Raw genomic sequence first — 13423 nt, 5'->3', positions numbered from 1 at the left:
TGGTTCTTTGTACCACAACTACAAAAGAAGATTCAGCATTGTTCTCTTAGCAGCATGTGACAGTAATTATCGATTTACACTAGTTGAAATAGGCGCCTATGGTTCACAAAGTAACGGGGGCATTCTCAGAAATAGCATTTTTGGGCAGCGTCTAGAGAATGAAGATATAAGTATTCCTGCAACCAGTGTTTTAGCAGGCACTAATACAAGAATACCATATTTTTTAATTGCCGATGAGGCATTTCCCTTAAAAGAGCACATAATGAGAGCTTATCCTGGCAAGAATCTGTCCCGAAAAGAAAAAAAAATTAATTACAGGCTGTCAAGAGCAAGGCAAGTTATTGAAAACACTTTCGGCGTTATGGTGGCAAGGTGGCGAATTTTAAAAACCGATATAAATGCTAAAGTCAGCAATGTGGATAATATTGTGAAGGCAATAGTTGTGTTGCATAACTACTGTCAATCTGAGTTTTCTGATGCTGACTATAACCGATATTGTCCTCCTGGTTATGTAGATGTAGATGATGAAGAAAATGGAGCATGGAGAGATGAACAAACACCTCTCCCTTCTGTCAGAAGACTGGGTGCAAATGTAGCACGAACAAATGTGTATCAGATGCGGGATGCATTAGCAAATTATTTTATTTCGGACCACGGTAACGTAGCATGGCAAGATGAAATGATAAATAGAGGAAGAATCTAACATAATAATCTTAAATTAGCTTAGACAATCAGTGCGATTCTGTTTCAAAAGTTAGCAATATTGTTATCGAACAACATTGATTTTGCATAGATCACACCAATCAACAGCTTCATATCATAGCAACTACAACCTTGTTATATAGCAATGTTGATAAATTTTAAAACAGAATCGCACCAATTGTTTGCTTGCCTATTTAAATATGGTAATAAACATGCTTATTGTACCATATTTTTTTTTGTAATTAAACATGATTTGAGTTGTAAAACGCAAATTTTATTTTATTTTATTCGCTATCACTTTCCAGTACAAGTAGTAATGCCTTTCATATTCAACAAACGTTGCGTTTGTTTTTTTTTTTTGCAAATTCCCTGGTTTCTAATGTGGAAGCTATGTTCTTTGCCACAGTGATCACCTCCTGAAGGTCCTCTTCTTTGTTTTTCCGCTTCTTGCCGGTAACATCAGCATTTTGTGTATCTAGAGCAACGTATATTTAACATAACTTATAACATTATAAAACAAGTACCTACCTCTGTGTGATCGTGGCGTTGTAGGTTCAATTCTGACTTCACTAACCCGGCACTCTTCTGGTGAACCAATTACACTTGGCTCATCCCCACATTCTGGCCATGATAGTGGTGACATGATGGGATCGACAGTGGACCACGCAGAGGAAGACGAACACGAAGACATAGAGGACAATGACCTCCCATCAATAGGCCTTTTTGGTGTTGTTGTATGAGTTCTGTTGGCCACCAGTTATTATCATTAAAGAAGATCATAAAGTCACTTTACTACTCACTTTCTGGGTCGGGAAAATTTTGTATAAAACAACATTCTTTCAAAATAGGCTCAATTTGATTCAGGTGCCTGCGAACCGGTAGGTTGCTTACGTTTTTCCTTTGTGAACCTATCTCTCAGGTTTCTCCAGATTCTTGTGCAATCTTCAACTACAAAATTGCTGAGTACATTAGAATATATGATAAACAAAACCTTGTATATATACTTGCCAGTCATATTTAGAACACCCGCAATTTGTGTCCAGGCCTCGCCTTTTTTAAAATTATTTTTGTAGTCTTTATGACCCAAGTTGAATAAAAACTCATACTGCTGGATTAATTCTATTAGAAGTCCCGTTTTGTCACCACCGAATTCTTCTCTCTCGCTCATTTTAATAAGTAACCACAAAGCGTCACAAAGTAAGGAACGCGGCAATCTGAAATCTGACCAAAACCACAAACTGACGACCATACTGCCAAGAGTGCCAACCACAGGTACCAACCGTCAACCAGCTGATTTTGTTGCCAACACCACGTGGTTGAAAACTATCTTTTCATTGGTTGACAGTCGAACGGCAACAGCGAAAGTTAAAAGTTGGCCATCTTCGAACAGCATCCAACTTCAAGCAAACGAAACTTGAACGACTAACTGCACCGGCAACGGTCAATGTAAACGCAAGTTAGAATTTAGTAGAATTTAACTTTGAACGGCAACTGCAACTGCCAACTGCAACGGCAACGTCAAGTTTATAAATCGACCTTCAATAGTCAATGGTGTCAACAAGCAAACTGGCCATTTTCTGGAGTGTATACCGTTTGGGTACGCATTAAATTTTCCAATTCTTTTAAGTTCTAACTCAGATTATTATGCCTAGTTTTCTTAGTCATTTTCCTATTTCTATGCATTATTTTTCAACAAAAACCACAAATTCAGTTGTTACGTCTGGCTCACATTTTTTAAGAAATTTTTACAAAACAGAGTAGTTTTCTTGATTTTTCGCATACAAATCTGGCTCACATTTTTAAAAAGGCCATAAAAAAAGTAGATAAAATAGATAAAAACAGGTCATTTTCTTAATTTTTTGTGTTTTTGAACAGACCTCAATAGGCTTTTTTTCAAACTCAACAAAATTCAACGACTGAAACTTGAAAATCGATTCATTTTTCTAAAAAAATGATGTTTTTTGGAAAATCTCAGTTAGAAGTTAGGGGTTCAAAATAAGGGTAAAAAGTCACATTCAACGTTGTTTTTGATGTTTTAATTGAAATACTGGTTTTTGTTGAAAAATAATCCATAGAAAATAGGAAAATGACTAAGAAAACTAGGCATAATAATCTGAGTTAAAAAGTTCCACATATTAGACTACTTCTGTTATATGAAGAAGAGCTGTACTAGTACTCTACGGCTGAATTTGAAATAAAAATATAATGCCTAAAGTCTATTTTTTCCTGATAGGCGCGTGCGTGCGCATCTCCGAAAGGTAGAATCACATAGCTAAGATTTTTAGCAGGATGCAGGAATTGTTAGTATTTTTGGTTGCATATTATCTAGGGGGATCAGTATTTGGGGTTGCATATTAAAATTCATGTTTACGATTTAATTTTTGTATAATTTGTAAAATGTAAACAAAAAAGTTTATGAATAAACTCGTGGAAAAATTGATAACAAATATTATATGTACATTTTTTATTTTTTACACAGGAGTTAAATTGGGTACAAAACAATTTAAAAAAAAATAAAACAAAACAATCAACACCGCACTTTTCACCTAAAAAAAATTACAGTGACGTCGACAAAAATTGACACTTCACATGAAAGCGGCAAAAATTTCATAACATGGACATGGCCTGCTTCGACTACAATCATTTATAATAACCATTATCTTGCAAGAGAAAAGGTCTCCCTTCTTGGCGTATTTTTTTTATTTCCCGTAAATATCTTCTTCGCCAGTTATGTCTTCTCTTTCTATTAACAGGCTTTTTCTGTTTCGTTATTTGTGCTATTTGAAATAAAACATAGATTTCAATGTTTACAGTTAATTGAAAACAATGTATGTACTTACTTGAATTTTAATTCGTGTAAAACATTATAAAGCTTAGAACGACTGATGTTTGGAATTTCTTCATTGTTTTGCACTTCCCTGTACACAGCATCAATTGTAGGAATTCTGTTTGCAGAGAAAAATGAGTGCACTGTTTTTCGAATGAGATATTTTTGATGTTCATCCAATTGAATCATACATTTCCTATCAGGTTTCTTCGGTGCCTGTAATTGCCCACACTTCTTTTCTTCCGCCAAGTATCATTGAATGGTTTTAAATCCACAACCTTCAACACAAAGTAATTAAGCTGTGATACAACAAAAAACTCAGAAATCAATACCAGTAGTTTTTTCCATTTGAGCCGTCTTAGTTAACTCGGCAAAATCCTTGGAGATCCCACGAAATACTTTAACGATCATTTCTTTCTCGGCTTGTGAGAAATTTGCTATAAATATGCATTAATAAAAAACTGTTCCTTGATGTTAGCATAAATCCAACTTACGCGATTTATTTGGTGATCGAAATTAAGACATCTTGTTGACATATAAAAACTTCTTAACCACTAAGAACTGTTTTTTTAATAAATAAACGGACACAACACAAAACCCGAAAGGAAAACTAAGACACGATGAAACAAAAATGGCAGCTTGGACCTGATTGACAGTCACAGTTGACAGTGACAGTACAGAAAACTGCAATATTGCACATTTCTCTAGTGTAAGTAGAAAAATAAAGTAACCAATAGGAAAGTCGCATTTCGTTGCAGGATTTTGTAAACGCGCACGCACGCGCCTACCAGGAAAAAATACACTATAGTTCTCATTCCGACTCGCGCGTGTATAGTGTTTTTGTGTTTATCGCTTTTTGGTGAGTTTTTCACTTCAAAATTTCTCCAAGGAATACAAATTACTGCAGTATATCCTCAGATGAGGAAGATGTAAATATTTTAGCATCTTTAATATCTGCAGGAATTTATAGATACATTTTCCTCTGTTTTCCTTTACAAGACGAAGCTTAATTTAAAAAAAATAAGTTTATGGATGCGACACAGCGGTTTATTGCTAATAATAAAATACATAACAAAACTAACATATTTTTTTATAAAAACTATTGTCTATTTTTTGCGTCTACTGTTCTTCTTTACGTGGGTTGCACATCTTGTTTGTAATAGATATGCTGTGTTATGCACATACAAATGCTTTACACACACTGTTGTTTATACTGTTTACAACGGGCACCAGGTATCCTGTTTGTATTATATTTTATAACAACAAATGTCAAAATAAATAATTCCGGCAAACAAAATTTTAAGTACCTATTTACACCTAGAATCAAATCGGTGTCACCGAATTGGACCACCATCCTTAATTTGTGTTCAATGGTCGGGTTCCACCACCGGCCGCCGCGCCGCCAAGAGGATTAAGATTTTCCGGGTAGTGACCGAGGGCCAAAGAAATTAAATCTTCGTATTTAATTGTTTTAAACACTTGTATTGTTGTTGTTGTTGTACTTGCATTTTTTATTTTTTTTTGTTAGGTCGACAATATACAGTGAGGGGCAAAAGTGACGCAACAATTCGACAAATCATAAACTGTTGAGTTTTGAAAAAAGAACAAAAAAAGGTCGATTTTTAATTCCAATTTCACGTTTATTGACGTAACATTTTTTTTTATACAGGGTGTTTCTTGTCAAAGTAATGACGTCATCATCTACTTTTTTAAATAGCAACCTATATTTATTCGTCATCATTTTGATAGGTCTTTTAACTGTCAATATTACAGTATAAAAATTTTAACCCCTTACCTTTAAGAAAACTTGAGAAAAAAATTGTTGAAAATTTAAAAAATATTTTTATTATTTTCTTTATTAATAACTGTTTTTTTCAAATGTAAGGTTACGTCAAGTGACACCTCGTTTGAAAGGACACTTCGGAGTGAATACAACGCACTATGTATTTGTTTCCTGAATATTTTCGAAGCCTGCGTGTTGACTGACTGTGGCGTTATGTAAAAGGGATATTGCAATTTGGTTACGTTCCTCTGCAGATGGTATTATGAAGTTATTTGTTTTTTTTTTAAATCTTTTTTATCGAAAATACTCTTTTTTGTTATTCATTTTTTTTATTGTATGGAATCTGGACTGCTTTTCTCTTCTTCAGGGTCATTTGCGCATTTAATTAATCTTTGAAGTAGACCCAGAAATACAGGGTGGACCATCGTTTAGCATATTCTCAATAAAAAGTATTTCTCATCATCCTAGAAATTTTAATTTTGCGGTCAATAATCTAGATTGAACGTACTACAACATGAATTTTTTATTTTTGCAAACAGACGCTCCAAATGGCGTCAGGACGCTAAAAAATTAAAAAATGAATTTTTTTTATCGACTCCCTGGATTGAAAATATCACAGAGAACATTGATTTCAAATTAATTGACATAATAATTTTTGGTACCAAAATGTGAGTAATTTATGACGACGACCCTCGATGGGTCATAATTCCAGATTGACAATGGTCGCTTACCGCAAACAACCAACTGTAAATGATAACTGGCGGTAGGGTCCTGGATTTGTACCACTTTGTACGAGTAGATATTAAATGTCGATTTATTCAGATATTATCCTGATTTAAATACCAACTTCTATATCGAGCGATCAAATTAATTTGTAATTGAGTCATCCATGGATTTGAGTCCGTATGTTTTTTGCGATTGATATGTAGAGACCTAACCTGTGTTTCAAGCTGTGTTTATTGGAGCGTGGAGTTCAAGTAACGACATACGATTTCGGATTCATGGATAACTCGATTACAAATTAATTTGATTGCTCTTTATAATCAAAATCGACATTGTCCTGTGGGTGAGATTGTAAGAAAAAAGTCCGGATTGCTTTATTACTTTGATAATAAAACGCTATCAAAGTCAAATTTCACATTTATTTTATTTTATAAAAAATGATTCGGCCATTTCGTACACCGGAAATTGAAGATTGTGCCTTCTAAATTTCAATTTTTTTGACAATTAAAAAAGGGTTTTATCGCAAATATGCTATATGATGGTCCACCCTGTGATTTTATGAGGGATGGAGTACATTCATTTGAGGGGGTCAGCTATGGCAGGGCAAGAAGCTTCTGACACCCGTCGCGCCAAAGTCCATAAAATTACTATATCTTTGGGTGAACTATAGCAACGGCAGCTTTTAACGTTGGTTCTATAGGTGCCACTAGTTTTTTAACTAGATTAAAGTTCAAATCCGACTGAACACACAGTACCAGTACAACAGTACCAAACCACCACTTCATATCTTCTTTTTTTTCTTCCACGGCTTAGTTGGATCACTAAAGTAAGCGGTTAATAATAATTTGTACAGATCATAAGTTACACGAAAAACTTTCCGTAAATCCTAAAAGAGAATGTAGGTATACCTAAATTATCTCCCGATATGAGTCCAACTTTGAAATAAACTCTTTCATTTGAAACTGTTATTCCATTCTCTTGCAGATACTTCAGTTCTTCAATTAATTTTGAAAGTATTTTATTGCCAAACTTTTTTATTACATAATTTTGAAGTCATACCGGGTGATTTTAAATGATTGTGACTTTTTTTCTTAAGTTGGGAACATTTTTCATAAATTATTTTGGCAAACTTGATACCTTAATCAACACATTGGCGTACGTACGTCATTTTGACATTTTATGTATTAATAAATTGTGTCAAATAGGCGAGGACGCCTATGTTTATGTCAACTATCACATTAAAAAGCGAATAACCAACAATAATATTACCAACCTATGAAAAAAGTCACATTCATTTAAAATCACCCGGTATGTGGTGACATTGAAGGCAAAGATACCTATATCGCTCCAAGTTTTTCGTGCCAGCACGCGAACCTAAAGCGTTTCCCACCTCATAATCGTCAAAAAACAACATTAACAAAAAACAAAAACAACATTGCCAAAATTTCTAGTTTGGTATTTCCACAACTCACATTGCACGAAGTTACTTACTACTGTTTTTCTTTTAGTAAATCAGAGTAATACAATTTCATGGATTGAAGAAACTCTTCAAGAGAAAATAATTTAGGTAAAAGATCTCTTAAAGAAATTAATTTCATATATGCGGGTACTGGCTCTATCATTGCATTGTTGTGTTTCTTCATCTTTTCTCCTATTTGAATGTTAAACGATGGAACAAATAAGCCAGTTGCTTATACTTTTGTATACATTTATACTCCGAATTGAGACCACTCAAACAGTTTTCAATAAAACCAAATGCTTTTTCCATGTCCTTTATGTTTTTCTCTTTCATTTAATTTAGTTAGCGATTTAATTTTTTTTTTAACTCGGATACAGGCTGTTTGATAAAAAACGCCTCAACCCATAACTTTTTTATTTATTATCCTATTTCAATGAACAAAAAAACCGAAGATATCGTTTTTCATGCGCTACGAAGCAGCCATAAAATCATTTTTTTTGGCGTTATTTTCAGTAGCTTACGCCAGTCAACTTTTTTTTTTAAATGGACACATGTAGTTTTTTAGGCTCAGTCTGATTAAGTTTTTTTTTCTGAATCTAACCATGTATTAAAAGTTATCGTTTGGTCCATAGCTGACTGAAAAAAAAATCAAACAATTTTTAATTGTGGTTCAGTTTATTATGAAATTTTCAAGTGTGCCGTGAAAAACAATTGGAATACAAATAGCAACAAATGTCAAGTGTGAGTTTGAAAATTTTCAGGTGGAATCTTGAAGAGTTTTATTATTATTTTCTTGGAAAACATAAATAATAATAATAATAATAATTATTTTTTCTATTAACTTTTTGTTTTTGACTAATTACGATTTTTATTACACTCGAACATAAAACAATAGTCAAATGACTGCTATCCTGCATGACTGACAATGTTATTTTATACTTAAATAAAAAAAGTTTAAAAAAGCAGATGAAAACTTCTAAGCTGACGTTTAGATGACATTTATCGTACTTTGTATTCCGATTGTTTTTCACGGCACTCTTAAAAATTTTATAAGCTGAACCACAAAAAAAAATATTTTTTTTTCAGTTAGCTCTGAACCAAAATAATGATAACTTTCAATACATCATTAGATCCAGAAAAAAAAACATACCAGACCAAGCCTAAAAAACTACATGTGTCCATTTAAAAAAAAAGTTGACTGTCGTTAGCTATTGAAGATAACGCAAAAAAAAACATTTTATGGCTGTTTTGTAGCGCTTGAAAAACCATATCTTTGATTTTTTTGTTCATTGAAATCGGGTAATAAATAACAAATTTATGGGTTGAGGCGTTTTTCATCAAACAGCCTGTATAAGACCCTTACAAAAAAAAAAATAATTTTTGGATCATAAAATTGAACACATTTTCGAGGCACAACAGAATTGTTATACATTTCGTTAACAAAATTGAAAAGTTCTGAATTAAAAATTTTTGTGACTAAGAAAATGTTATTTGATGCGTCTTCAGAGTAATATTCTTGCACTATTTCCTCGTCGTAATCGCTATATTCGACGTAAGATTCAATGGAGGTTTTGTTAACTTCTATTTTCTGTAAAGTAAAGTTTATATAATTGGTCATCTACGCAGACAAAGCATTGATATGCTTTGTATTTGCCAACGACGACCGGAATTGGTTGGGCGGTAATTTTCAGATCTTGGCACTTCATTCGCCGTTCTTCCAATTTTTTTATTAAAAAAGAAGCATCCTGCAAATCTTATGTTTGAAACCTAGTTTGCACCTTAAAATACTTACATCAATAAATAAAATAAAGCCATCCAGAATCTCCCTTCTGCTTGGCTTCCAGTTTGTGTTCGCTTCACTTCAATCTGAAAAACCAGCTTATTTAATAATAATTCTGAATAGATTTTAAGGCTTACTAAAAAATAGCCCGTTTGAAACTTTAAGGCAGAGTATTTTTGATAATATTCTGCAATTGTCTCCCCACTTCTAAACTGTAATCTTAATGCAGCAGTTTTACGCCACTTTTCTACAATTTCCTCATAAGGTATACTATTATGACAAAGCCACGTTATATATTCATTTAGTTCGTCTTCCTGATGGATTATTGCCCCCTTTTCATTTACTTCGTAAAAAACATTAATTTAAATGATAGATTTCTCCTGTTTTCTTTTGTAGCAAGCCGCCTTCTCTCAGAATCTTGCGTTGGTACACATAAGCACGCCAAAGTTTTCCACTAGCTGCAACTTCTTTTCCATTGACGCCTTTCGTGTATGGTAGATAGTAGATTGCGGCATCTTCATGTAAAAATATATCGTTGATTTCCGCGGCCAACGCTTTAAAACGCTGTGTAGAGATTCTAAAACGTTATTGATATATTTTTTTCCTTATTAAAATCTGTATTTCTACCGTTGATCAGGAAACTTTTCCAGTTCGTGTCTTATATTACATTATTATATTACATAAATGACTTTTCCTATATTTCCTATAGGGTCCGTAACTGTTCTTAACGATTTTACCTTCATCTGTACAATCTAGTAATTTTCGTACACTGCAATAAATGAAAAAAACAAAGAGACATTTTTATGTGTTTTCAACGCAGAGTCTTACGTTTGTCGTTGAGCTAACTTGAATTATTTCGTATTGCTTGGCGAGTGTATCTTTTAAAGGATAATAATGAGGATGAAGTTGATCATAGTCAAGAACACTTGTGCTACTGTCACTTGAGATGCTCAAAGTAGTGTCCGAAACGTTATCAGTTTTTGTTCCTTGATCAACGTTCAAAATAGCCTAAAACCAGCATGTACACATTGATATTTACTTTATGAATAATATAATAAATTTAACAAAAGAAATATTGAATTTTTTTTAATGCACTAGACTACTAACACGTCATACACAATTATTCCATGAATGAATAAAATTAGGTGCATCTACAATCTTTTAAAATCTGATTCTGGTTTGTGATAATATACAAGTTAGTTATAAGCGTATAAGAAATAAATTCAGTGACGTAAACATAATAAATGGTATAATTTGGAAAGAGATCTTATACCCATGTAAATGTGAAAGTATGTACCTTTTCAATCAAGTATTCTTGGTATTTTTGAGAAAATTTCTTCCTTGTTCAAGTAGCAAGAATCAGTTCCTTTATATCACTGTCGCTCAATTGATTAAATGTTTCAGTATCGATGTTGTTTTCTACAAAATTAGTAAAACTAAAATACGAAGTAATAGATACTTCTAAGGTAGCAAACACAGTGATTTGTACCATAACCACATCATAATGAAGTTTCGAACTGAAAAACTTTGTATATGCTTTGCCAGATGGTCTTTCTGCTATGGGGGCGAACCCCACACTTTCCACGATAATGGGTCGTGGTGGCCCAGATGTTGACTGATGTTAATACTGCATCAGGCGGGGGTGACCTCGTGTAGTTAGCTCGCGGTCACCTCTTCGCCATGACGCCGTAGCCCACCGCATGAACGCTTGCACCACTATCTAGCTACTCCAGACCTGAGCCCCCGCAGGGGAACCACACTTTACTTTGGTCCAAGACAACTACACGGACGGGTCAAGAAAAAATCGTGAACCGGAGTTTCTCAGCGACGACTTTTCGGAATTTCGCTGGATCCCGTTCCTCACGCAGATCCACCCACGGGGAACCTCGCAGCCGACTTGCCCAACGTCTGACCGGCTCCGGCGCCACGTGCCAGCCGATAAACTCTTTTCTTTCCTCATTTAAATTCTCATTCTCGGCTCCGCATCGTGACTCGCATTGCCGGCTCTTTAAAATTCGAAAAATTAAAATTTATAAATTAAGACGAGGACAACGTTGAGGTGTGACGAGGTGTAAAGTGCCCCGCCACATGGCTCTTTTAAAACAGACAAGACATATACGTTAAAACAGTGAGTCGACAAGCTAATTGATCAGAAGATTTACCTGTGAGGGTAGTTGGCGCCCCCAACAGGCCGAGGGCGAGCGTTATAGTCCATGAAAGCGTGATATATTCTTATCGACGCTCTTAAAGCTATTAACGATATCGTTAACAGCGTTTTGCGATCGGTAATTTTAAGCTTCTTGAGGGCTTCGATTGTCTCCTTGGGTAACGCTCTCCTCGTTCCCACCACAATCGGTAGGACTTCCCCAGACAACGCTCCCAGTTGTTCTTGGAGGGTTGGAAGCAGAGGTTCATACTTTTCCAGCTTGGCCTGCCGGCCCTGTGCAAGTGGATTCCCGTCTTCGTGGCGGACTGTTACATCGACCACGAAGACTCTTCCCTGGCTCTGTACCACCAGGTCAGGTTTGAGATTCCCACTCGCTGGAGTGCGGATGGTTGGCTCCAACGTTACTGCTGCTTCGTTGTTTTTTTTGGTCGCCGCATCGGCGATTAGGTTTTTAATTTCATAATGGCGATCGATTCTTTGGACCGTTGTACTCGTACAAATTCCGAGAATGTGGCCCAGTGTCTCATGCTGAGCACCACACCTGGGACTGCCCTATTTAATGCCACCCTGTCACCGGCGACGTTGGTTCGCAGTCTGAGGGCCGATATGAAATTGCCCGGCTTTAGGAGCTTTTTATTGGTAAGCCAGGCGTTGGCAATTTTGTTGTCGGCGAAGGACATAATGGACTTGCCCTGCGAGACCAGGGACGCCCACCTTGCAAGCTCTGATCTCTTCATGGCCAACTTATAGCGGTCGAGGTCTTTGGGGTCATAAGTTGGCCACGGATTCACTCGTGTGGCTTTTGCTAAGCTATTTAGACGGCTTGCCATGCCAGCATTTAGCCAAAGAGCTCGCATCACTCAATCTGCGGAATGCTTGAACTTCAATCCCGCTTTCAAGATGGAGGTAACAGCTATTGTCTCCAACTTGGAGATACCTACTCCGCCGTCTTTCATGCCACAATAAATAAGCCCGTCTGTAGTGGATTGTGGCAAGTGGCAAATGCGTTTTATCACTCCTCTTAGCTACTGGTCTAGTTGACGTGACTGGCCGAATTGCGACCACCACTCTGTAGAGGTAGTGAGGGACTAGGTATCTGGAGATTAGTTCGACTTTCTGGTGCGGTTTTAAAGAGAGGCGGGAGGCCCTAAATAATGCCCCGCCGAACTCTTCCCTCAGGCCCTCCAATTTCACGTCTGCCCAAGGAGATATTCTCACACTCAGATAAGTGAACGCGGACTCCGCGGTCGCGGCCGGGATCCTCTCTCCATTTGTCAGTGTCAATCCGGAGTCTTTAGTGGGTGCGATCTGAAAGGATGTACACTTGGGGGCCGAAATTTTCATTTCCAACCTTCCAAGGTACTCCCCAGTTGCTCGTAACAGGGCGCTGGCTTGTGGTACATCAGTCGTTGTAAGAATAGGTCATCTGGGAAAGCCAGACTTGAGACACTCGCACGTTCTCCAACCTCATACCCCGGAAGAATCTCCAGCTGCCGTAAAAGGGGTTCCAAAACTGCGATATATATAAAGGGGCTGAGGGGGTCGCCTTGCTTCACCCCTCGCTGAAGTTTCAAGGACACTTCCACTGTGCCCTGTTTGATGTTCGTGTGCAGATCCTTGTAGGAATCCTCCACGAGTCGTACCACCGGCTCGGGAAGACCCTTCATTCGCAGTGCAGGACCAATGATCTAGTGCGGAACTGTGTCGAAGGCTTTAGACACATCCAGGCACACTGCGACCAGGCTTTGGTGTTGGCTCTTTGAGTGCCGCAGCAACTCACTTAGGATCTGCACATTGTTAAAGCACCCTGCCTCCGACACAAACCCCTTTTGGCGCGGGTGGAACCGTACGTGCTCTCTGAGTTTCTGGTCGATTATGCCCCAGTATAACCGACTCAGGATTGAACTTATTGTGATGGGCCTATAACTCTCTGCCAGCGCCGGATCTTTACCGTGCTTAAGCAGGAGTTGTGTATGGTTCAT

The 13423-nt window shown here is 36.6% G+C and overlaps 1 protein-coding gene and 3 long non-coding RNA genes across 4 annotated transcripts; all 4 read right to left on the bottom strand.

The window, feature by feature from the left end:
- Positions 1-1039: 1039 nt before the first annotated feature.
- On the bottom strand, positions 1040-1977 carry LOC138140610 (uncharacterized). Its single transcript, XR_011162634.1, has 4 exons — positions 1711-1977; positions 1503-1650; positions 1231-1445; positions 1040-1177 (listed from the first exon to the last, which is right to left on the bottom strand). It is a non-coding gene; the product is annotated as an uncharacterized lncRNA (long non-coding RNA).
- A 1091-nt stretch (positions 1978-3068) lies between these two features.
- Positions 3069-3860, bottom strand: LOC138140629 (uncharacterized). The gene is made up of 2 exons (XR_011162654.1): positions 3543-3860; positions 3069-3479 (listed from the first exon to the last, which is right to left on the bottom strand). It is a non-coding gene; the product is annotated as an uncharacterized lncRNA (long non-coding RNA).
- Positions 3861-8774: 4914 nt separating this feature from the next.
- Positions 8775-10037, bottom strand: LOC138140650 (uncharacterized). The gene is made up of 4 exons (XR_011162684.1): positions 9902-10037; positions 9412-9851; positions 9287-9360; positions 8775-9239 (listed from the first exon to the last, which is right to left on the bottom strand). It is a non-coding gene; the product is annotated as an uncharacterized lncRNA (long non-coding RNA).
- Positions 10038-11432: 1395 nt separating this feature from the next.
- On the bottom strand, positions 11433-12271 carry LOC138140592 (uncharacterized). The gene is made up of 2 exons (XM_069061655.1): positions 11939-12271; positions 11433-11780 (listed from the first exon to the last, which is right to left on the bottom strand). Exons 1-2 carry the CDS (start codon positions 12269-12271, stop codon positions 11433-11435), a joined length of 681 nt encoding a protein of 226 aa, XP_068917756.1.
- Positions 12272-13423: the final 1152 nt, after the last annotated feature.

This window comes from Tenebrio molitor, chromosome Y, assembly GCF_963966145.1.
Source record: "Tenebrio molitor chromosome Y, icTenMoli1.1, whole genome shotgun sequence".
Taxonomy (NCBI): domain Eukaryota; kingdom Metazoa; phylum Arthropoda; class Insecta; order Coleoptera; family Tenebrionidae; genus Tenebrio; species Tenebrio molitor.
This window is presented reverse-complemented; position numbering and strand designations above follow the sequence as displayed.

Coding starts and splice junctions, on each gene's coding strand:
- LOC138140592 (XM_069061655.1), bottom strand. CDS start 12,271: ATGGCAAGCCGTCTAAATAGCTTAGCAAAAGCCACACGAGTGAATCCG. Junction 11,781..11,938: donor GGGCCACATTCTCGGAATTT/GTACGAGTACAA, acceptor CTGGTGGTACAG/AGCCAGGGAAGAGTCTTCGT.